We start from the raw sequence: 25,239 nt of genomic DNA on the forward strand, positions 1-25,239 counted from the left end.
CGGCAGTTGTTCCTCGAGAACTGCTCCATACCTACGTCAATCTTTCCACCTCCGGTGGTTTCCCGTCGATTATGCAACGGCATTCCTCGAACCAGTTACGTCAAGGACGCGCATTCCTCTCGGGCGCACGCTTCGGTTGCTTCTCGGGACACGATACGATCTGACCAATCGATCGTGCTTATTCTTATGGTCGAACGGCGCTACGATTAAGAGGATCATGGCGATTTTAATTGGCAACTGAATTTTAGACGCGTTCAAGAATCACTTTGAAGAATAAAATTAAGAAGGGAGTACGTACTTGAGTATGTTGGAGCAAAGGATATACCAAAGGAGAAGTTTCTGCAGGAAATTTCGTAGTCATCGAACGTTCCTCTCGTTCACGGCTAATGAAAGTTCTCGCGATGGTCGAGTTCCGGCACGCCTCCTACCTTTTCTTTGCAACAGCTGCAAAGGACGAAGGCAAAGTTACCACGGGAAAAGGAGCTGCAAGACTGTTCGTGTAGCACGCGAGACTCGATAACGACACGTGAACTCTCAGCCGTAGCTGTTTCGACCCTGATAGACCGATAACACGTACGGTGGCCGCGCACCATGGCCACAACTCGACTTTATCGAGGCAATGAAAAGATTCTGACACTTTCAATTTCCAGCGTGTCTACCACGCAGAGTGACTAACCTAGATCTAACCTCGACCTAGCGTAACGTTTGCTTTAGGACGTGTTATAAATCGCTGCTCTTCTTTCTGATATCGATGCTTTTAGTGAAAATAACTAAATTCTACGAACGAGTGGGATTCATCAAGGATACGGGAGACGATGTTTTGAATGGTAATTTGATTGTTTTAAAAACATCGAAAATTTCGCTTAAATAAACGAAGATAGAACATAAACAAACAAACGTGGGATGTAAACGTACAAAATCGTGCGACTATATCCTAGTTCTAGTCGCGCGAGGAAACCTTGTAATATCTGACTTATAATAATTTACCAAGTCTTTAAATATATTAATTTCTCAGAAAGAAACTCGACCTGTGTCTTTCGATTTTCTATTATAAAATAAAGAATAAACGTAAATGGCTGGAATAAAAATGCACGAGGTAAAAACTGTATAAGTATGAAAACAACGTACCCTACGATTTAGTTTCCATAACAACCTGTTAACTTACCCCAAACAGGTAACTCACATACATAGCTCACCGAAGGATACCGTGAAGGTACTTTTTATTCTTTCCTCGAAACACGATAAATTTCATATGAGGTTGAATATGACCTACAGTAAAGTAGTTGAAGATACCAAGAAAAAAGACTTGCCCGCTACAGTGTTTCCCATGGTCTAGGCCGATTCCATCGGGAAACTTCAGAAGAATTCCGTGTGAGAGGGCCACGTGTGCCGCATGAATTATTTCCCCAGGCTTTTCCATCGTCTACAGCGAATAACCCTTTCGCTCTCTAATTGCCGTAATCGCTTCGGCGACGTAACGGCGGTATATTGAAAATTCTGCGCGAGCCAGACGTCATTACCCTCTCGGTTTTCTATGTTCCTATCTGTTCGTCTTGAATTACTCCACGGAATTGCGTTAAGCCATCGCGGAAAGGGGTGAAAACGGAGTTGAACAGGGGTCGTGGAGGACAGTTAGAACCGTGTTACAGGGGGTGAAAGTGGCGAACCCCAGGTCGTTATCTTCCTCGTCCGTAATCGATGTCTAATTCCAAAAGTACGATATTGATTATGCAGAAACCGAGAAACGTCAGAGCAAATGCCGATGTAGTTGCGCAGCCTTTGGACTTTGTATCGGAATTTATATTCTCATCGACGTTACCTCGACGACGAGTGAGCCAGGTCACTCTGTAATTGTCGCGATCGTCGGTTATTGCGTTTAATTAACGTTCGTTCGTTCGTTAGCTGCTCTTTTCTCGAGCCGCTCTTCGCCTCTCTTTGCGCCGCTTTAACGTCGTCCTTCTGCCGGTCTACTTGTTTTTCAAGCGTGGCCTCTGTCTTTGAGAGGTTAAAAACACGATGATCACCAACCGACAGATCGAGGCAATGCAACTTTTGAAATGTATAAATGTTAGCGATAGTCGAAAGCGATTGAAGAAAATGACCTATCCTTTGCCATCGATAATATCGCTATCGGAATCATGAACGGTTAATTGGATGATCGATGAATCTCGAACTACCGGTTCTCGTGAAACCGATCATCGAATGTGCATCTGATCAACCGAGATATAATATATTGGGGTTTGCTGCAACGATTTTAATTGGTTCTAGGATCTCGTCGAGCAAATTTACCGTTATTTAATTAAGATAATACCGTCATCTATTTCTTGTTTGTTTTTACGCATTGTATACAGGGTAGTTGGTAACTGATGGTACAAGCCGTAAGGGGGTGATTCTATGCGAAAAAGGAAGTCGAAAATATAGAATAAAAATTTTTCGTTTGAGGCTTTGTTTTCGAGAAAATCGACTTTGAATTTTCGCTCGGTACGCGTGCGGTACGTTATAACGGATCTCACTGTAGATCGTTGTCTCGATGGAAAAATTAAAAACCACCCTGTATATCAAACCACGAACAAAGTCTAATATCTTAAAAAAGAAAGACCAGTTAATTCAAAATTATTAATTAACAGATATCGATAGAATTGTTCTCGCTAATAATTAACATTTTTCGTAGCTTTTAAATTTTCAAAGGTCAAACATTTTTGTCTACATTCCAAATTATAGATCGTAGATCACGTCCAGTTGATCTTTAGATCGACTTATCAAGACACAAGAAGTTCAAGCGCGAAAATTTTCTTTGTGCGGTATTTCCGGTCTGAATAAAATTCACAGTCGATCTAACGCATATATATCGTGATCGTTGTACCCGATTTTATCGATGGTACTTGTTCGCCCTAACATCATATGCTATAATTCATTACTAACACGCGTGCAATCGCGTTACAGGCTAATTAGCGACAATAAGAACATATATTCGTGATAATTAATCGTTGCTTCAGCATGAAATCGGTGACGACGATAAATCAAGGGACACGAGCAAATGGCCATGGTTATAGGGATCGACAGGTCTGGTCGATGCTGGAGGATCGATCGTCCTGGGATAAACGAGCAAATACAACCGTCTCGGATAGATAAATTGACAGGGTAGCAGCGGGAGCTGCCGCAGTTCGGAAGTGAGAAATTCTCGCGGGTCGATGACACCAACTTCTCTCGCACTTAACCGCGTCTCCCGAAACTTTTCAATAAAGCGGGTCTCGGCTTTCCATACGTTCCGCCGGGGGACGAACTTTTGGGGCACTATCGTTCCTACGCAACATTTGCCGGATTCCCCGCGTGACACCCCTCCGAATGTCGCGGATTATCATTCTTGATCTTCTTTCCGAGAACTTTCCCCTTCTGGCTGTTCCGCGTGCGGTTTCGTTGAAAATCATCCGGGAATAAAATTGGTTTATCCACCAGGGATACAGTTTCGTGGACAAACCAATTTTATCCCCGTTTAGCCGGTTTGAAGCGAAGCAATTATTATCGTACCACGACGATATGTACTATCTTCTGTCGCTAAAAAATCATGATTCGAAATTGAGGAATAAACGACTTCTCGACACTTGTGGCTGTTTCGTTGGTTATAAAGATCATTCGAGGTCGCTCGTATGTAATTAAAAGCTCATCCGAGATCGTTCGATATCGATCCAGAGAACATACAAATGTGATATCGCGTCCGTTTGAAGAAAAACATTATAATAAATTGTATTTTCGAGATTGCGTGCGTGCAAGGTGCACAAAAATTGCCAAGATATCTGTCCCTTAACCATAAGAAGCAGCGCGGTATGACGTAAAGCAGTCGTCTAACTTTTTCTACAGAAACTGTGACTTTTTCCCGCGTTTACGCGTACCGCGGTCAAGATAAATAATATCTTGCTCGTACATCGTGACTCCGCGTAACGACCTCGCTTCTTCCCGTTCCGTATTCTCCGCGAACCATGGCGTGATACCGTCTGCCAAGCGGGCCTTTACCTCTAACTGCCACCGCCGCTAATTGCCGTCCGTATAATTACCATATCGGACAGATAAATATAGGGTTAGCACGTTCGTGGCCTCGGAGACAGTCGGCGACGTTTAGGTCGGCCGCGTATAAAGTCGACGGCGTGCGCTTCGCAGATACACAAGAACTCGCGACAACCGGTAGACAAAAACAGCAAGAAACCGAGACGTTGGTTTGTAATTCTACGAAATTCTTTTATTTCGTGACTTTTATTCCGCGGAGATAAAGCTGTCGTTCGCTGGTGAATGGACGAGCAAGTGGGTTTCAACGAGAGATTTGAATGGCGCAAAGTGGCGTGACGACTGCCGCTTCGAATACAGAAAACATTTTTGTCTCCCTATTCGTGCGAATATTGGACGTTCTACCGTATTTGTATTCGCTGTACGCGTTCGTCGTCGTCAATGATCTCTCTCTCTCTCTCTCTCTCTCTCTCGGATACTTTTAATAACTTCAAGCCGTCGACGGTTTAACTACAGCCACAAGGCAAGGCGATTCGTGTACAAAGGCTTAATGGCTCCGCGGCCCTTTACGACTGGCCTTCCCCTTTTTTTTCCGTTCGCAAATACCGAACGATAAATAGTCACAGTGACAGGATACAATTAAAAGAAGCTATTCCGACGAGTCCTTTGTCAGGATTAAGCCGATTCGCTCCACCATTCTCCTTCTCCGTGTCTCGTGTGCTCGCGCTGCGATAATAGAATACGTATATTTCATCGAGAGCAACGCAGAGAGAGAAAAGGAAGAGAGAAGCCGTTCGTCCGGTTCGAATGGGAACCCTTCTCCGGCGAATCCATTATTACAAAAATAACCTTTATCTCTTCCGTGCTCCGACAATGGGTTATACTTTTGAGAGCACGAAGAAGAGCTGCGCAATAATCCTCTTTGTCAGAGAAGATGTCGTCGTTCGCAAATTGCCTGCATCGTGTACGAAGACACCGATGTGTAACCTATACTTTTCAACCCCATCCATATCCGGAAACACAGCGACAACCGTAAAAATATTTATCATACGCGTTTTAGGGGTACAATCGAAGGAAAGAGAGAAAAAGAAACGATGCTATATACGTGTATCCCTACGAGCAGGGTAACAGCTCCCTAATTTTCTCGACAGCAATATTTAATGCGTTTTCCCTCGGCGTCCCTGGCAGCAGTTCGCTCCATTTCGTTCCATTTTCAGCGGGACACGACCGCCGGCCAGGGGTGGAAAATTATCGTGGCGCCGCACAGACATCGAAGCGAGACGCGAAAACCCACCCTCTTCTTCCTATGCGGCAAACTTTCTCTTCCGACCGGACGAGAGGCAACTAATCGCGCGCAACGACCGCGGTGACGGCTAATTAGCGTTCTCGGAAATGAGCCGTGCCACCAGGAATTAATATCTCCAGTTTTCTCTCACCTCTTCGTCGTCCTTTCGCGACGAGACATCGAATCGCGTGGCGTCACTCTTCTTACTCTTATTTCACAAGGTGCGACACGACGCCCGTGTTACTATACTATAATCGAGTCGACGATTAAGGAAATAATCGTAAAAATAATTAGCGAAATAATACGATTGCATCTCGCTGCATGGTGTACACGACCGCGAGCGAAACTTACGACAATCGACTGGTAGTCTATACCACGTTACATTAACGAGCTCGTGTAATCAAGTCGGCTCCGTATATCCAGTGGAGAAAGCCAATCGAGAATCGAGAGGTAAAATAACGCATAATCGAATGGACGCGTTTCAAGCAGCGCAGTCCGACTGGCACCACCGGTGCGTCTCGCTTGTCCCAGCTCGTTTTATTTGAATTTTCACTTTTTGACAATAGAGCCACGTCGTTACGCCCGACATTTGCCATATCCGTAGTAACGTCGGTTCAGATAGGGTGCGATTTACGAGTAACAACCCCTGGTGCTAAAGCGCCGTGTTGGGTCAACCCCTTCCAATTCACTGTACAGGGGGTTTGTTGTTATAGCGACGTTAAACTAGCCAGACAATGACGGAGTCTCGTCGTTTCCATAGTCATTGCTCGTGATATCGGGGTCGCGCGTCCGAATTTAATTATTTTCAAGTCTCGTTAATAAGCCCTCGCGCTGATAAATTTGCAAGTGACCCTGTTATTCCGTGGTTCCGCTAATAATTGGGCTTCCCTTCGCTGTAACTGTGTCCCCGTTTCTAGGTTTAACGCAAGCACAAACACGTATTTTCTGTGTTATTTTTCACGTGGTGAATTTAACAAAAATACGTCTCCTGTTTTTAAGTTTACCTCGGAGTTTACCATCATTTATATCACCTTCCGACGTGAATCATCTTATTACGTGTTAGATCATTTGTTTCTTGGGAATTGAAAGTACATTCTTATGTAATGAAATTAGGAAATTAGATCGTTTTGATTATATCACATCTTTGCTGTAATGAAAAATAGCGAGATCGGTTTAATTTCCGGGAGGCTCGTTTACTGCTCGTATATCTTATAACTTGTTTATATAAAATTTAGCGCTTCCGTCCTGTTTCAGGTTTTTCATTAGACTCGACGTGATTTCCGTTATGTTTCATAACTCTTCGGGACACGAAGATCGACTCTTCGTTCGAATCCACAAAAAGCCAAAGCAGAAACACGTTTACCGTTCGTTATTTCCGTGGGAAAAGATTAACCGACGCCTAATAGGAGAAGGCAGGTCATTGAACAAGCGAGCGTTAAAAATTGAAAATCTTAATGGACCAGTTAATCGTTTCACGATCGAGTCCTTTTCCCTTCTATGAGTCGCGTGTCGTCATTCGTCACAGTTGATTATATCGTCGTTCTCGCGATGAATTCATTGACTATATCCGAACGAGAAGAACGGAAGACACAGCCAGACGTGCAAACGATAGTCATTCTCGGACCACGACGTCCTACGCTACCAGCCGACATCCTTTTTATTGCGCGTCTCATCATTCTGTCGACTTTCATTTTTCCCTGGAATTTTGCCAGCCCTTTTACCAGTGCTCTCTGCTCCTTATTGCATTTCATTTCGTAGACTTTTCGACTGGCTCCGCGGTGGCTGCAAAATTTCTAGCCTGTGCAAACTCTTGACCCAACATCGGTTGGTATTATAGGTGGAAGCGATATAGCAAAGTCGCAAAGTAAAACGTTGAGTAGGAGCAGCGATTGATCTAGTTGCAGCTATCCCACAGGCATTTGCATTAATTTTTTGACACGAATTTCTATCGTCGTTGATCGAGTCATAATATCAGGTTGTCCGAAAAGTGTCTTTCTTTCGCAAACGTGCTTTTTACAACAGTACGCCTTCATCTCAACAGAACAAAATGGACCGCACGTAATGCGGCAAAATGATATAAAACGAAAAACATTGTGCGTCTATTATTTCTTTATAAAACGAAAGAAACTTTTCGGACAACCTAATACTTATATCCGACAGTATGTACGTGGCTAAACTTATTATACCTTCGATATGTAGCTAAATACGTTGTACATAGTTAATTAGAATCTAATGATATGTCGAAAATAAATCGGTATGTGTATGTAATCATCGTATGTAATCTGTCTCGACACAAGCAGATATCAATATTATCAAAAATATTTGGCTTCGGTAATTGAGAAAACGAAATATCTGTGTTGGAATACAACGATATTACACACATAGGCACAAATAATCTTATACGGATACCTACACAGGCATTTGAACAGGACACTTACACAGGTCATACTCACTACTGTTTAGAGAGTGGGGTTGAAGATCTTTTAAGGGACCATGGGTCACTATGTACAGCCAGTCTGAGAGTGACTGGCCAACTGTCAACGATCCATAAATTCTTTACCTGCACACTTTCTTAATTATACCATATCACTCACTTATATTTTAAATAATTTGGTTCTGTAATTCTGTTTAATAAATATCACCTAATATTATTTCAACATAAACATTGTGTCTTCCACAGATTATTTATCTTAACTGTAAGATTAACTTCTAACAATCCGAATCATTTCGACTGGTTTGGCAATTGTAGTGATGTGGTGTTGCGTATATGACGCAGTGCTCAAATTATTTATTTCGGTCCCTAAAACCTGTAAGCTCTAGCCACTGACCGATTTTACCTCGCTGTATCGCTTCTATACCGCGTATAAAAGTGTAGCTTGTAATTGTTAACTGCTTAGGAGGCAGTTTAACGAACGAAACAGCGTAACGGCGATCTATCGAAGTTGGATGTACCAGAGAAACACAGGGAGGTCTGTGTAGATTGCATAATAACATTCAGGAACGTACACACACGCATCGGAGATGCTAATGGTCGGGAAACTTTGCTAGCAAACTCGGGACGAAACTAGCGCGAAACTAGCGCGATTTGCTCTGCAGCAAGCCCTTTCGAAAAAAGGTCTCGGTGCCTGCATTCGATAGCCAGGAATGCGGACTATGCATTAATTGCATCTAAGGTAATTGTTTCGGCCATCACCCCATCGAACAGTGTGCCGGTAGTTTTTCACCCTTCTGCTCCGTCGATTGCTCCGTTTACCTCTCTAGAGGCTTGTTTGTGCTCGTTGAAACGTATGTAGATTACCTTTCTCGAGGCCCTTTGTCGAACGAGTGCCCGTTCCGACGATAAATCTATTTTGATGACAGTTTTTCTGCTGAAGGATAGAGTGCAATACACTTCGAGATCTGAACGTGTATTTCGTTCTATCGATGCTACGAAATTGCATTCGAACTGCAATTGTCTTTTTTTTATCATGTGTTGGAGATCGAAGATATCTGCGACCTGTAGTGTTCTAGTCATGGAAGTACTATAGCGAGGTCGTAAATTAAAGTGCCATGTCCCGATAACCATTGTTTTAGGAATATAGAAGCTTTTAGAATGCTCTGTAAAAGTTATTTCCATTTAATTAAAGCATCGTATAGTGTATAACAATTATAGTATGCAACAAAATAAATACTTTTTTACGGTTAATCATCGTGAAACGAAACGCAATAACTTCGCAGCGAACTTTCGTAGCGTTCTATTTTAATAAAAATTACCTTTCTACAGAATGTACGAAGATTTTCATGAATGACTATATCGATATTAATTCCTGACTAATTTTTGTAATCTCGCTATATCTTCTCTATAAGTTCATCTTCCGTGCCAAATGGGCAGACAAAGATCTAAAACAAAGAAGCGATCATCATGCCCGCGTCCATTTTTCACTACTGATTACGCAAAACGCGAGACCATCCGTCTCCCGAAATAGCGTTCCGTGAAACTTTAACTTCCGCTGATTCTAATGGAACTCCTCTCTTCTTTTCTCCTTCCACGCGAAACTGTAGCGCGGGATTGCCGGAGTGTTTTATTGTTCGCGTTCCGTTTAAGTGCACAGGACGATCTCGTGTTTCGTGGCTTGTGCTCGCCCCCACTGACCATTCTTTTTTCTTCTTCTTGCAGAGACCTGAGACCAGCGAGCTTGGAGAAAGGCCAAGAGACCCTCCGACTACGCGTATACGCCTGCTACGCTTGGGGTGGCCCCCTTCTAGTCGCCGGTTTGGCCGCCCTTCTCGATCATCTTCCGCCTCAACCTCAATACACGTTCCTCAGGCCCCGTTTCGGCGACAAACAGTGCTGGTTCTACGGTAAGTTCCCATTCGCTTTCATTGCTATGAAAAAAGGAACTCCTCGAGAGATCCTTGAAATATCTCTCAGTTAGAGAAAGTTTGTCCTCGTCAAAGCAGTGGTTGAAACTTTGACTTTAATGAAAGCTCTGGTAGGATTTCTGCCTTTCTAACTGTTCAAAGAGGACACAACCGGATGAACAGAATGATCTAAAAGTGTGGAAGTTAATGTTGGACATGCGGGTAATAAACAGAAAGTATTTGCGAATGTTATTCGTATCGTTATTCGTATAATTTATGTATCTTTGCTTTCTTATACGCGAAATCAACGTAGCGATATTTTAAAGAAACGTCTGCCCGAAGAATCGAAAATAAATCGGATGCAATCTTTTATAAACCGAAGAATCTAAGAAAAGATTAACTGGCAGAAAACAGAAAGCGTTGACGGGACGATGCAGTCTGCTTCGTGTTATTCGAAAAATCAAAATTAGCGATTCAGCGTATACTCCGAGTATATCAAAATATATTGTATCATAATATTTAATTTTTGCAAAATATTACACTGTATCTTTCGCCTAAGTCGTTGGAAATTTTCTAGTCGATGAAGTATATCTTATTTTAATCGTTCTAAGAAATTTAGTAACGCGTGGTATAATAATATAATAATATTGCTTACCGAACGATACGGATTCGCGATCGACGTTACAATTAACGGCGTAATAACTCGGAACATCGTGTGGTCGAAGGAATTTCGCGAGGAAACGAGATAACGTCGAATAACATTTCTGTGGAGCCAATGAGACGAGGTTTCCTCGCGATGATAATTAATCCGGTGCTGTACGAAAGCCGCAAATTAATTCGATCGCGTCACACACGACTTATCAGTGAATTAATTTCCGTCGATGCCACGAGCGTGGCCCTCGTTGGATGATTCCTCTGTCTCTCTCGTGTTCTGTTGTTCTCGAACGACAGTCGGTGCCGGACTTGCTGACATTAGTAACGGATCAGTAGCACAGACGGTAATGGAGCCTATTATCGAAAGTAATACAGGCTGGGAGGAGGACGGTTAACACGTAATTCCCTGTGATCCGATTATTCCGCTAATTAATAGGACTGGTCAGTCGTGTTCCGGGGCGCTGATTAAATCGGTTTCGTTAATCGATGGATCGATCGGCCGGCCGCGTATTAATTGCTAATCAAGCACCGTTTGCGGCGTTCCTTCGGTCGCTGCTCGTGAAAAAGTCGATTCATCCCGGAATCTGTCGTCTATGGAATTTCGAATTAATCGATAGATGAAAATTTAGCGAATTTAATGAATTTTAATTGTACATTCGTGAATTACAGGGACACTTAGTAACGTTAAACGTAGGCTATCGTTAAACGCGATTTTAACAAAAACCTTCCAGATATATATAAAATATAAATAATATATTATAAGTATAATTTAGCTATTTTTTTATAATACAGCGGTTTGACAGACTAACTTGGGACTAAATTATATCTATGTACTTCCCTGCTTCCGAATCTTCGTTAAATCCACCGCGATCGAAAGATTTGCGGACAATAGGTTCCTGGTGTCACGAGCGAAGGAAAATTCGAAGGAAACACACGGTGGTTAATAGGTGAGTATTCCGCTAAGTGGATTACCAGAATATCTCGTTAGGTCGTGTACCCACGATTTTCCATTTCTCTCGCCCCAACGATTCCTGTTACGTATGCGCAAGCATCGTAATCAGTTGAGATAAGAAACAATGGCACGCGCGCTATCAGGATTCCTTGCGTGGCAGGCACAGGAATACTTCGCTAAGAGGATTACATAGCTCCCGAAAGATTGTATTTAAGTATGACGTAGGGTAGCTGAATAAGAAGATCGATACCCCAAAGTACGTTTAATACCTCGAATCCCTAATAATAACCCCGGTGCAACCCCTGCGGCGCGGCACGGCGTAGCAACTGAACCACCAGCTGATTCCTAGGTACGCATGTACCCGCGGAATAGAGATTATAAGGAGGTGAACCACGCGACGATGTGTCATGTCTTTATTCATAGCACGGATTTACCACCGTTGCACGTTATTTAACGAGCATCCCCTGTAATCCACATTTACCGCAACCGATAATCCAAAGAGCATACTCTATCTTTCTACGTCTCCTAGGACGATACATATGAAATATCGTTTCTCTAAAGTTTCAATGTATTTGGGGTTTGGATAATGCCGTTCATTAAGTCTCGTCCTATCTGTAAACTGACCGACTCCATTTTCCGTAAATTTTTCAATTTCATTACGTAAATACCTATATAATATCTCTATAATACGTTATATAAATTAATAATAGATTTTCAAAAGAATAAATCACACTCCCATAAATTCATTCGTCGCAAGGAGATGACATAAACGTTGGCAATGACGTCTTAATCTATATCTAATTAAAAGATTTATTCGAAGAAACATTTCATATGCATCAACCTAATGTCTCTCTCTCTCTCTCTCTCTCTGTCTGGCTGTCTGTCTCTGTCTCTCTCTCTCTCTCTCTGTATATATCTCTGTATGTATGTACACCTCCTCGTACAAGCCGCTGGAAACTCTCTGGCCGCGTAAACACTCGTTTCAAACAGTGCAACTACGTTGCGTATTAATTTTCCGTGGCCGCGATATTTATCGACGCCGACCGGAGGAGAACACCCCCGGTGATTAATATTTAGCTTTTATATCCTTTGACAAATATAAACGTCGCTATACGCAGACCGGTTGTGTATTTTCGTTTCGGTTTCCGGGTGGGTCGCGCGACTGGTTTTCACCCTGTGCTTCCCTTCCCGTTCTCTCATTTTCGACTAGCTTACTTTATATTTCTATCGATCGTCCGCAAACGATTTCATCGTTTGGTAGCTATATAACTTTTGAACTTGCAACGAAGAGAAAGGAATTTTAATTAGACCGAGCCTTGATTCGTTTCAACAAAGTGCATCGTGAAATGAGATTCTTGCGACCACCACGTTATAGTATGAAGGACCAAGGGTCATGGTGTTCATCAGTCCATTGCTATTTTCCATAAAACAGTCGTATTTGTCCGGACTCGATGATCTCTATCTTGTCTATTTACTTTCTTTTTGGTTGATCATTGACGTTAGTCTCGCAACTAAACTTGGTTGATCTTCAGTGGAAGAAATTGAAACTCGCGAAACCAAGTATCAAAGATGATAGCGAACGTTTTTTCGAATAAGTACAAAACACGTTCGCCTGACGTTCAAGTACCAGCAAGATAATATTGGATTTACCATCAGGAGCTCATTGGAGCACCAATATTCAGGACTTCGACATTGTGTAACGCTGCGGGAACCACAGAGCCATTGAGAAACACAATCAGTCATCAAGCAACGCCCATTCAAGACGCCCTCAGGTCGGGACGCTTGATGCTATTTGTAAATATACGGAGCTTGTTGAGCCACTCTAGAGTTAAACATCGTCACGAGTGAGTCTCTTCTCGAACAATCTCCGGCAACATTAATTGCATCGCGAGCGGAAGATGCCTCCCGTTTACGTGTCTCTGGCGCAATAACTCTGCTGCCTTCTCCATCAGCCATGGAGTACCACCTGAAATATCCGAGCAAAATCCAAATCCAAGTATCGAGAGTGCTTGTTAGGTGGATGGAAGATGAGCAAATTCTATCACGTATATATGTACGAACCTCTCGTCGAAAGTCAAATCGATCAACTCCGCTTTTCCTAAGTTTCTCGATTTTACCGTCCAAGTACATGATTAATGTTCAAATTCTCGAAACTTCGACTTCTCGAAACGATGAGTCTATTTCGCTAAGTCTATGATTAATGGTTACAGTGGATATATTTTTCGATGAACAAACATTATGCTACGTGCGCACTATGTAACACAGAGGAAAGATTCGTTCGTCCGTATCGAACCATAAGAAAAACGATCGAAAGCAGGTTCTCGTCGAGATGTTTGCTCTCTCACGTCGCACAGAGAGTACAATGGCGCGTCTTCGTGTCACGTAATCGCATTGGGACGAACATCAGGGAAGGGGAGTGAAAGAGTAAAAGGAAGGCGCTTCTCAAACGTGTCAATTCACTGGCCAGGCAGCGTTTCCTCTCTTTTTCGCGCAAATAAAGCTAAACTGGACAAAGGAGGGCGTATAGCCTGGAAGCGCGTAGGAAATAGAGTCGTAGCCGCGCGCTGCTAAATCAGGATAATGGTGCCCCATGGGAAGCTGCATCGTACTATCGCGAGTTGTTACGTTCTGACACAATGCTTTTGCACTGGTGGGACTAGATGAGGGGTTCAGAGGGACAAGCAGAGGTTGTTCTGCAACGGACGTTACCCTGCGTTCCATCGTGTTTCAACCCTTCCCTCTATCTCTCTCGACCCAGTGGCTGCTGTATCCATCCACTTTGCGGTCCTCCTCGTAGACCTTTGTTTCTCTCGTTCCGCTTTTTCTGCGGCTTCTTGCGGTCTACCCATGGAATCGAATTCAATGTTTTTACGCGATCGATCGATCGGTATCTAAATCTTTGCCGCGTTGTTCGTGGTTTATGGTTAATACAGAATGGTTACATTTGCGGTAACAGTGGCTACGCCCGAGCATTCTTTTTGTATTTGTAAATAGCTTGGATTTAATATATATTATATCTCTCCTGGTATATAGCGAGGTTGTAAATTAAACGACAGTGAAGCGATATCGAATAATATCTTGGGCTGTGCGATAAAAAAAATGCGACTCGTGACTAATTGTTTCAATATTCTATATTCTACATGTTCTATAATATTCTACAAAAAGAAAAAAATACATTGCAAGATTTTCTAATAGAAATTTCTTTGTACAGCTCTCGTTAAGGTTTCCGACTCTCGCCTTCTTATATTCCTAGCAAACGTCCTGATATTCAAAAAGTGATGATTTCACCCATGATTGACTTTACAGCTTCTCCGTATCGTACTCCGAACTACAAGAACGATTGCGATATTTCAAAAATAAATAGCAGCTTACTCACCAGAGATATTCTAATAGACCGGCGTGTAAACGTTCTAACTTGACAGCAGCGAATCTTAAAAGTTTCCCCTTTCACTTTCCCGAATGCTCCTTCCCATTTGATCGCCCGCCGCTTCTTCCTCTCACCTTCTACCCTCGCATTCTTTCCGCTCTCGTTTTACACCCTTCGCGTCTCCGCTTTCTCCTACACACTTTCTGTTTCACGTCTCCCTCCATTTACTCTATTTCTACGGTGCCCTCGTACTTCATCCCCCACCCTCTGTGTCACTTGGGCACAGCCCATAACAACGTGGGCCGAGACGATGGGGACGAGAGATAAACCTGGCGCCAGCCAGTTCAACCCCTTCGAACGCGCGGAACTGTTGGAACTTCTACGACCCCTTTTCAACCTCCTTCCTGTGTACCTCAGGCGCGTAGATCACCGACAGGTTATACCGGTGAACGTCAGTGAATGATCGATTATACGCGTTTGTTCTTACGTCGTGCGCATAAACAGACTAACTTCCTCCAGAGGAAGGATGCGTGTCCCTATCAGCCGCGATTTAAATTCCTAATTAATCGAGAGATCGAGTAACACTTTACGTCATCCGTCCTTGCTTTCTAACTTTCTAGACAAAAGAGAGAGTGTAAAGTTGCAAAGACGTGTACTGATCGGAGAACATATTTGCGATCAGCGCTCGCGCGATTTTCCTAAACTTTATGATTTAATGGTAACTTTGATGATTTATGGTAAGATTTGTTTGTCGCATAATCGTGATAGTCGAGTCTACGAATTTTTACGAATTAACGGGAAATTTAAAGACACGAGAATTCGCAGAATTTTATAATATACAAAGATATAAAATACCCGAAGTAGAGTACTCGTTATATTTTCAGTAGACAATGTGATTCTGTATTTATAAAAATATAAAAGTCCACGGTATATTCGTAACGGTGCACTATGGCAGAGTGATTCGTACAATACATTCATAAAATTTGTCGCACTTTTGACGTATTCGTCGGAACTCCGGTTCATCCAAATACGCGTCCATTGTAACCATAATCCAACACGTGAAACAAGCAAGAAACCGATGAATGGTGGAAGTGTCCCTAAGGGATGGGAGAGAAAAGGCTTCCCGTGAGAAGGAGACGGTCGTGCAAAGAGGCTGAATAAACGGGAACATAAGAAAACTCATTTACCAGCACATCGAACAGAGATGGTTCAAAAGCCAGACTGGTATTCGAGCCTCCCCTTCACAAGGCCTGGTGCACTGGCATTCTGGCGTTCCGGTGTTCTGGCGCGCCCCATAACAACGTAGGCCGAAACGATGGGGTAGAGAGATAAATCTGGTGCCAGCCAGTCCCAACCCCAGCGTGCGAAACCAGCAGAACTCTCTGTTTCCCCTCTCTCTAAGCCTATACTAACTACCGTCCGCGGCCCACTAAACTGCACGCCTAAACGCACACGACCAAGTATTTAAGTAGCCTCGAAGCGAGCCCCTCCTTCGCGTTCATACGCATTATTACTGCACCTGCATACTGTTGATTCCTCCCCTGCTCGCCTCTTAGCTGCTTTTATCGGGGAACAAAAAATGTTCTACTTCAGTGTTGCGTTATATCGTTGCTGTTCTATTAGCTGCTTTGAAATCGCAATTTCTGCATATACTCGTAAGCAGAGAATCGCATCGTATGGCGGAAGCTCTCTATGGAAAATAGGGGTAACTGTGGTAGCTACCGACAGAAGACGATTGTAGGGAAAGTAGAGGGACCGTGTGTGGGGTTGAAAAGGCTGAAAAGTGATGTTTGTTAGTTATGGGAAATCAACGGTTTTGCTTAACCCCTCGCAGGTTTGATAGTATTTGATATTTTATTTAAATTGGCTTGTGTTCGGTAAATTCATTTTTAAAAATATATCCGTAATACAGACGAATTTTCATATTTTTAGAATCAGTAACGTATCTACCTTGATATATATCTACTAAGATTCATTTACGACACACAAGACCATGATTCACGTGTAAAAGGAATCGAGTAGAATAGAACGTTAAATTTAGTTCGATGTAGGAATATTTTATCACATACGTAGAATAATAATGTAGGAAAGTAAATAGCGAGCTTAGGGGTAATTATGAAGGAAAAAATTCTCAGACCTTCCAGAATAAGTAAAAGATAACATTTATCCGGAGTTTTGAGCCGAAAATTAGGCGAGTCCTTTTTAAGGAGAACTTAGCACGTTCTCAGTTCTCCAAAGCGAGTAACCCTGAAAAATAGTAAAAAAATAGAGTGGAAGTGCGGGCAAGGAGAGCTCGAGACACGTTTCGGTGGCAGCGGCTCGGCGGAATATTCAACTAACGTTCGCATACATTAGAATGGTAAATCTCTGGGCTATCCTCCGTATCTATGCAATCTCATGCCCCTGGAAGTTCGGCACAGGCTAGAATAGCGTACACCAAAACGATAGGATTAGAGAGATAACCTGTCCAACTCGACCGTGCGAAACCAGCGAAACGCCACCCCTATCTCTGGTCCCACTAATACACTCGCCCTTACGCGCATGCGACTATCGCGTGAGAGAACACTAACGTGCACTGTCCCGACGATATTTATTATCGCTCTGTTAGAGCCGCAAACTCTTATTGAAAGATACTCTCGACTGAAGAGACTTACCATGGGATTTACGTGTGGAAGTGGTATTGCTTGGATCAGAGTTTAATTAAGAGTATTCCCATTTGGAAGGGACATTTTTGGACCGCATGTACGTAGGATAAAATATCGTTAGATAATTGTAAAATTGTCGATTGGTCGTGTTTGATCACATAATTTTTTTAGACTTTTATTAATACTATTTTAGCGCACGATTAACTCAAAAAAAGGGGAACGAATAGTAATTTATTGGAAATCTTTATGGAATAATCGTAGATCGATGGACATCAATTTTTTTAAGTATCTATGATCGTGTTTAGTCGTACAATTTCATTAATTGGAATGTAGATTTCTGTTATTGCCATCTTTTTACAGAACGAATTTAGTCTTCGAAGAACGTCATGGATAAAATTGTATCCCCTGTGAATTTTAAATAAACTCAAGGATCTAACAAAATCGAGTCATCTGTCTCTTAAAATAACTCTTCTTCTAGTCTTTCCTAGTGTATAACTACAGAAATACGTGTTTTATCTTTTCACGAACCTTACAACAGACGTTTGAGCTTAAGAAATTGTTCAACGATAACAAAACGTGAGCACAGGAAATCCAACGACGCAGTCACGGACAGAAGACCAAAGAAATTCCTGTTCCGTGAGACAACGTTCGCGTAAAATTGGAAGGAAAACAGGATGCGGCAAAGCTAACGAACAAAGAACGTTAAACGTCGTAGAACGAATTGCTAGCTGGAAATAAAACGAATCGAATGGGTGTAATGCGATTAATAAGCGCGATCGATCTCGTGAACGATTAAACGAATCAACGTGGATCGTTTAGCTGGTAATAACAGCGCGAATAATGAGCGAGGAAAAAAATCCTTTGTGTGTTCGCCGCGTCGACAGAGCGGAAGAGGAGGTGGTAGCTCGATGGGAAATCCTATTCGGAAAGATTGATAACGACCCACATTCGCGATGAACGCGTTAATAACCGAAAACCGATCGGATGCGCTTCGACGATACGAGAAAGCCTCGCGAATGATGGAATTAAAAAAGGATATCGAGGCTCGTGCGAATTATCGGATTTGCTCAGCCGATCGGTTGCTCATCGCGTGTCGAGAGCACGCCTCGTTACGCTTTTTAACTGGAATCAAGAGGTCGATCGACAGTAATCTACACGGTTTGAGCAAGAAACGCGAGCAATCTTTAGATCGATATCGGCTAATTAAAGCAAATCGTCGTTACGCTTAAATCGTTACTTGGTAAATCCAATCTCTAAGAACCGAAATCTTTCAGTTGTCAAGATTTTATCGACTTTTTCAAATAAGAACAGTGAAAAAGAAAGGAAACCGCTCGAAGGAACGTTGATATAAGAATTAATTTTATCTCAATTTTAGAGATTCCAATTCGAATAAAGACAAATAGCAGTTAAACTCTCTGTAGCTTTAGACATTTTTTTTTTTTTTTTTTGGATCACAAAAATTCGAGTTAACAAGACTCGGTTGCACGTAGTTTGTAGGAGCGTGAAACGAGTGGAGCTGCGAATTCGAAGAACGAATCGATCGAAATCGGGATACGCGATTAGAACACACCAACTACGAGGGTGACTTGGCAGAAGAAAATTAACGAATGCTAAAGAGCCGTGGCAAGTGTTTCGCTGTAAGCCCCTGGTCCGATCCCCCCGCGATCCTACTTTATTTATCACGCACTCCCGCTTTATTGGCCCCGAGCAATGAATCGGGAGTATCGGGGTTGAAAGGAATTTCCTTATTGTCTTTTTCGAGGGACGCAAGCTCGATCTGTCTTGAGGAGGGAAGAGTTCGGTCTTGAGAATCTATGATTGCTTTAGGAATGCCAATGAATCCTTCGATCCCAGAGGCTAATGGCTCTTCTTGCTAATGCGAAAAGTGTCTTCTAATTTATTTACTTCTTAAGCTAAGATTTGCGGGGTTTAGTCATTAATACAGCGTGGATGTTTATTACACGTATCTGAGTAAAGAAATGGAATCTATGCGATGATTTGTTTCACTCTGGATATTTTGAATATTCTTGCATATTAGATGCAATGACTAGGAAAAGTATATTCGTCACAGCGTTACGTACTAAATAATCCAACAGTTTTATATGGCTACAAACATTTCATATTACAGAGATAAAATATAGAAAAATAAGGGTTGTATAGAGATACTTTTCGCAGCCACCGTATATGCCGTAAATTTTGTTCACATTTAAATATCCCATAGATACATAAATATTCGTAGCCGAGTGACGGAGCGTGTTGGATCTTCAAAACGTGTGTTATCTTCACGGTTGTATGTACCATTTCGGTTACTTTTAAATCTTTTAAACTCCATTCTCACAGTTGCTCGCCTGACTCATCAATTCCTAGACTCGGACAGAATTTCGATAAAAATCGTATTTCTAATCGAGTTGATGTCGAAAGCCGCTGGAAAGTTGAACGAGCGAGGCAGCCAGTAAAATGTATAGAAAGAAGCAAAATATCCTAACGCGTGTAAATGAAACTGCTCCAAGTACCGGGAGGCAAAGGGTTACACAAATTCGTTTTTATTTGCGCTTGGAAAATTCGCGGAGCCATCGGTTTTTCAGGACGGGTCGACGTGGAAATTTGTTGGCAGCGGATTCGCGGGATCGTTGCTCGCCGATACGCTGATACAAGCTCGCGCAATCACTTTCGATTATCTGAAAAACCGTCGGTGATTAAAATGACACCAACGATAAATCTCTGACTCTCTGTTGGAGGAAGAAAAAAAGTTGATTCTGGAAGCTTTGAATGCAAATCGGGGGCGAAGAGTCACGGCGCTCATGCGGTATCCTCGACTAATTATATTTGACAACGATTTGTGCTTGCGAGTTTCGCGCGTTTTTCAAATTCCTCCGGCGTTGATTTACGCGCGGTCGATTCCCGTCGCCTGGCGCATACATCGTAATTGATAAAGCGAGGAAAGCTTGTTGTTACGCCGAAACTGTCGACCGTAAATCCCGTCCCCGATGATCCGGAAAAACAGCAACGATTACAATGACGCCCCGCAATAAATCCTTGTCGGCGCCTCTAAGAGGAGCGATAGCATTATCCAGCCATTCCGATGAGAGTTATCTTGTTCGACTGGAATTTTTGACGTTAATTCCGATCAAGATAGCGGCTTGCCGTCTTCGCGATTATTTTCGTCTTCGATAATTTTCGAGCTAATTATAGGGTCGCCATTACCGGCTAATTTTGAGCGCTGTAGAGATATAGTGATTTATGAAAGTATCCGGACATTTATCGTCGAACATTTTTCACGAATATATTTCGAATATTGAACGGACGAAACAATTTTTCCTCTGCGACATGATTTTATTAACAAAGTTTGGAAGAGAATCGAAAATGTCTATGCTATGTATTAAAATGTACGTTGTCACGGTATATCCAATCTGATTTTTCATATTCACATTTTTATCAAACATATTTCTTTGTTAACTTCGTTTGTTCACGATTTTTTTTTCTTCTTTTTTATTCGACGATTCCACGATAAGAATTTTTTACCGGGCGGACACAACAATAACGATAATCGTTAAGCGTATTAAACTGTTGGTACCCCGAACACTCGACACGCGCTGAATATTCATTAACGATTTGTTTCTCGTTACGCCGCTGATCTATCATAATCCCGATTTGCATAGCGTGAAAAATCTGTTTGTCGTGTTCCCGCACGCGATCAGCCGAAAAACCAGCCCCTATTAAAAGGATAAATCAACGACAGAGCGAAAGGGAGAGGAAGAGGGAGGAGGTAGGAAGAGACAAAGAGAGAGAGAGAGAGAGAGAGAGAGAGAGAAGGAGCAAAAGAGACTGTACGAGAGGGTGGAGTGAGAGCGTGAGATGATAGAAGGTGACACACGGCGCATGCAATTGATCTCGCGAAGCGTTTTCGACGCCGAACTAATCGGGTTTGACCACCGCGCTTCTGTAAAGTATCGAACGCGGCACGCGTCGACATAATTCACTTATGTTTGTTATGGGTTGCCATGGAGTGAGATATAACCTAGCCGAAACAGCTATTGTTGGCGACCCGCCAAAACCCAGCAAATATAGACGCCCGTTTGCTCTCTGTACCCCCTAAGATTCGTAACTCGTTCATTACTCTCCGCGATTGTTCCTTTTGTTTTCCAACCGGGCTTCCCTCTTTCCCCTCTTCCTTCTCCATTTGCTACCAGCTTTGCGACCTCGTCCGCTGCCTTCTGTTTACGGACCGCTGGCAAAAATAAACTTGGCTACCTGCTTTCCGGTAATTTAATTGGATTATCAAAGTTGTTAATAGAAACGTGTCTCTGGTTCTGGCTTTAGCCGTTTAATTGAAAAGATATTTTTTTCAAGGACACTTTAGAAGTTGCAAATTTTACGTTATACACGAGCAATTCGATTAACTTCTCGTTTTATGGTTTCTTTCGTATGTAGTTGAATAAAATCAAGCCAACGATATACGAAATACTAATATGGAAAGCTTATTCGCTAAACTAAGCTGTCTTTTGCTATAAACATTCGGATAAAATACATCTCCGTTTCATTAGAGCGCCATATTAATATGTACGTTTGTACTCGGTAATTGTCGATCCGAATAATCGAAACCGATGTCAAAATTCAAAAACTACGCTCTGTTGCGAGTAGAATCTACTTTTCGTCGAAACTACGATCCATATGAGTAACGCGATTCGATGCTGCGAGACAAGAAACTCCAGAATGCAGCCACCTCCTTCCCAAAAGACACGGATACATAAACTTGGTTTCTCTAGAGCCAACAAATCCCATTTACTCAACTCGCCTCTGTCCACTCCATGCCGCCACGTCTTCAAAATGACTTGGGCCCAGAACCGACCAAAGTTTGAACAAAAACGCGCGGATTTCTCCTCCGCAGCAAACAAAATCCATTTAGAGTTGCGAGCAAAGACGATAACGGATATTCCTTTCCATCCTTAACGTCCAAGCCATGTAATCGCGATAGAAAAAGTTTCGCGAGGAGACCGGATCTCCCTCGATAGAAGAAGCGAGGAGAACACCCTGGAAAAAGTTGTTGAATTTTGGCCAGGGTCCGCCTGCACGGACGCTGAATTTTGAGTTGAACCGATGAGCCAGTGAACCGAGATGAAAAAGGCAAAAAGGAAAAGCGAGACGACGAAGAGAGGCCGCGAAGGAGCGGCGTAACGCGTCCGATCCGACCGCGTTCGTTTAATATTCCGGCGCGCATCCGCGCGGAGTGCCGGTCCAGACGCAAGCTGCCTCGGTTATCCGGTCGAAACTCGGCGTTCCAAAAGTTTCGTGACAGCCTCTCGTTGAGTTTCGCTACGAACCTTCCCGTCCGGTCTGCTCGCGAAATTTCGCGGCGCGCCACTTGCAACCGGATCGGGCCTGATCGATGCGACGATACCAACGACTTCGTTAACTTGTACGAGATTGGGTTACATGGAGGAATAATGGGGTTGTCGGGAGGAGAGAGAAGAATTGGCAGGAGAAGCTGCTAGGGTTGAAAGAGATTGAGGAAGTAGAAGGGTGGATCTTTGGTATCGTCCCTATTATGTAGCTCTTGGATATCTTATTGTTAGCGAGACTACATGCAAGAACAAATTGTTGGAATCGGGTTGAAGAACAGACGCCGATTATACGCGGTGAATTTCTTGCTAAGGATCTTGGAAGAAGAAGTCGCTGGTCGGATATTGTTGTAATAATCGCTTGCGTAATGAATGTGCGATTCGTAATCCGTCTTGAAGTTGATCAGCCTGACTTCTCGGTGAAATTTTTTCGAGTCAACGTGTACTTTGTTCCGACAATTATCGAGTTATTCGTGAAAGACGAGTAAGATATTTTTAAACGATGCCAGTAACAATAGGTACTTGCCGTTGGTTGCATGGAGGAATAAAAACTTGCGGAATTACTTCGACGATGGTTACTACACTATGTGGCTGTTGGAAACAAACCACGAAAATATTGGAAAACAACAACGTATTGTACGTGTACAATATTCCGGCCGCACTATGCGAAAGTTACTGAGAAATTACGCACGCGGGGGATGAAAAGTGTCGTTCCAGGCTAGAACTTGGGTGCGGCGAATAAATTTGTAAGGGTGTATTAACCGCGCCGGAGGAAGATGAAATTAACGTTGTAACAAGATTCTACGAACTCGAGAAGTAACTTACCATCGCTTAAATTAATATCATTGCCATTCATAACACGATATTCTTATAGAGAATAAAGAACGAAAGATCCAGCCGCGTATATTTTTCATAGTATCGTACAAACTGAATCATGTACCTTAAAATTCCTAATAAAGGATCTAACTCTCTTCCTTGCTGAATTTTCAATATATTACATCGTTGATTTAACTAGAATTAGAAGATTTCCCATGGACGACTTAACGAATCTTTTCTTCAAAAATCGTTTATCTTTCCCAATAACCATTTTCTTTAAACAACCTGTGCAGGCTTCTGGACTATTTAATTTCGTACCTGCGACTCGCGATCCTTGTGAAATATATCCTCGTAATTTCTACATGGCATATTTTCAGATTTATTTCACAGTTGTCGATAATAAATATAATCGTGATAGTCGAGTCTCGTAACAATTAATGAAATTTAATATTATTTCGTATACCGTACATAATACATTCATAAGAAGCGTTCACAAATGTTCGAACACGTCCGTGTGGGCCTTCCATCCAATTTTCAATCTCCTTAAAATTCCTATGCAACAGAGGAAGGCGCGATTCAGCGTGAAATAGCGATCGATCCAAGAGCAAGTTTATTTATACTCGCGTGTCGTTGACAGTCACGAAATCCTCGGGATGGTCTTTCACTCCACGCCATGTCGACTGGATTAACGTTTGGCAACTGGGTCAGCTGCAGCCTCGATATCAACCGGCTCTCCATCTTTTTCGCTCGCTCCGTGGCGTATGCATCGCCATCCATGAAAGTTGCCGCATAAGGATTTTATTTATGAGTTTGTTTGCGGACGAGCGCGACCCTCTCGCCGATAAGTGGCTATGGGGCCCTCGCTGGGAGCGTGCTTCTGGCAGATTGCGCTCGTGGTTATGGGGATGCATGGAGGGAGAGACAGAGAGACAGAGAGAAAGAGAGAGGGAGAGGGAAAGAGAGGAGAGACCGCTTAGCGCAGAGGGAATTGGCCCGATAACGGGTCCGAGGCTTGTATGGTTCTTTATTTACCATAAAATTCGACCGGTGCTCGCCAAGCGGAATGGATTTCGCGACCGCGGCTAAAATTTTATTACCGTCGGCATGACAAACCGCCCAATTACTAACTACCGATACGTTAATAGAGCCATTTTTTTCTGGTATAAAAAAAGAGGAGAAAAAAGAGCAACCGCGATCCGCATATGAACTAACAAAAAAAAAAAAGAAGAAAAAAGCTGTATTCTTTATTCGATCAGCGACGCACTGTCCATCGACTGACCGCAACGGACGGCGGCGGAAAGGGGATGAAACACGGGGACATTTTTGTTCGCGTTCGTCCGCACGAGCTCGATAAAAGCGCAACGATCTCGGAATGAAAGAGCGTTTAGCGCTCGAATCGGTCGCCGTACCGTACCGAAAACGCGGTTGATGATCGGGAAAATCGAACTACGCCAGTGTTTCGTCGGAACCGCAAGTTTTTCTGTTTCATCCGTGTAACGTGACGCATCGCAACGTTTTCCGCACTTTTATCCAACCAACGTGAAACGGACTAAGAAAAAAAGAAAAGGGGAAAGAAAGAAGGACGAAACCTTCCACCCTAGTGGTTATGGCAACTTGCACGATTTCGATAAGGGCTGCAATTACTTATCGACCCGGTAATTGTCCGGCTAGATTACAACTATCAAGGAAAAAGGGCCCCTGTTCCTCGACCCTCGCCGCGAGGGTACACGCGCATGAAAATATTGCGCAAGATGAACGGAGAGGAAAAAGTGAGAGAGAGAAAAGCCGAACGCAACGTGTACGTGTACCGACGTATCAATTTACTCGGAAACTAGTTATCC

The 25,239-nt window shown here is 42.9% G+C and overlaps 1 protein-coding gene across 2 annotated transcripts in view; it reads left to right on the forward strand.

Annotated features, from left to right (window-relative positions):
• Positions 1-25,239, forward strand: part of LOC100745242 (probable G-protein coupled receptor Mth-like 1) — a 158,747-nt gene that overhangs the window by 115,127 nt on the left and 18,381 nt on the right. For both annotated transcript variants that reach the window (XR_004460958.1, XM_003486392.4), the window contains exon 5: positions 9,441-9,625. Coding sequence is in view for 1 of the 2 variants with exons in the window: in XM_003486392.4 (XP_003486440.1) it covers positions 9,441-9,625 (185 nt within the window). In the remaining variant the exon portion in view is untranslated. The remainder of the gene's footprint in view (positions 1-9,440; positions 9,626-25,239) is intronic.

This window comes from Bombus impatiens, unplaced genomic scaffold (assembly GCF_000188095.3).
Source record: "Bombus impatiens unplaced genomic scaffold, BIMP_2.2 scf_0113, whole genome shotgun sequence".
Classification (NCBI taxonomy): domain Eukaryota; kingdom Metazoa; phylum Arthropoda; class Insecta; order Hymenoptera; family Apidae; genus Bombus; species Bombus impatiens.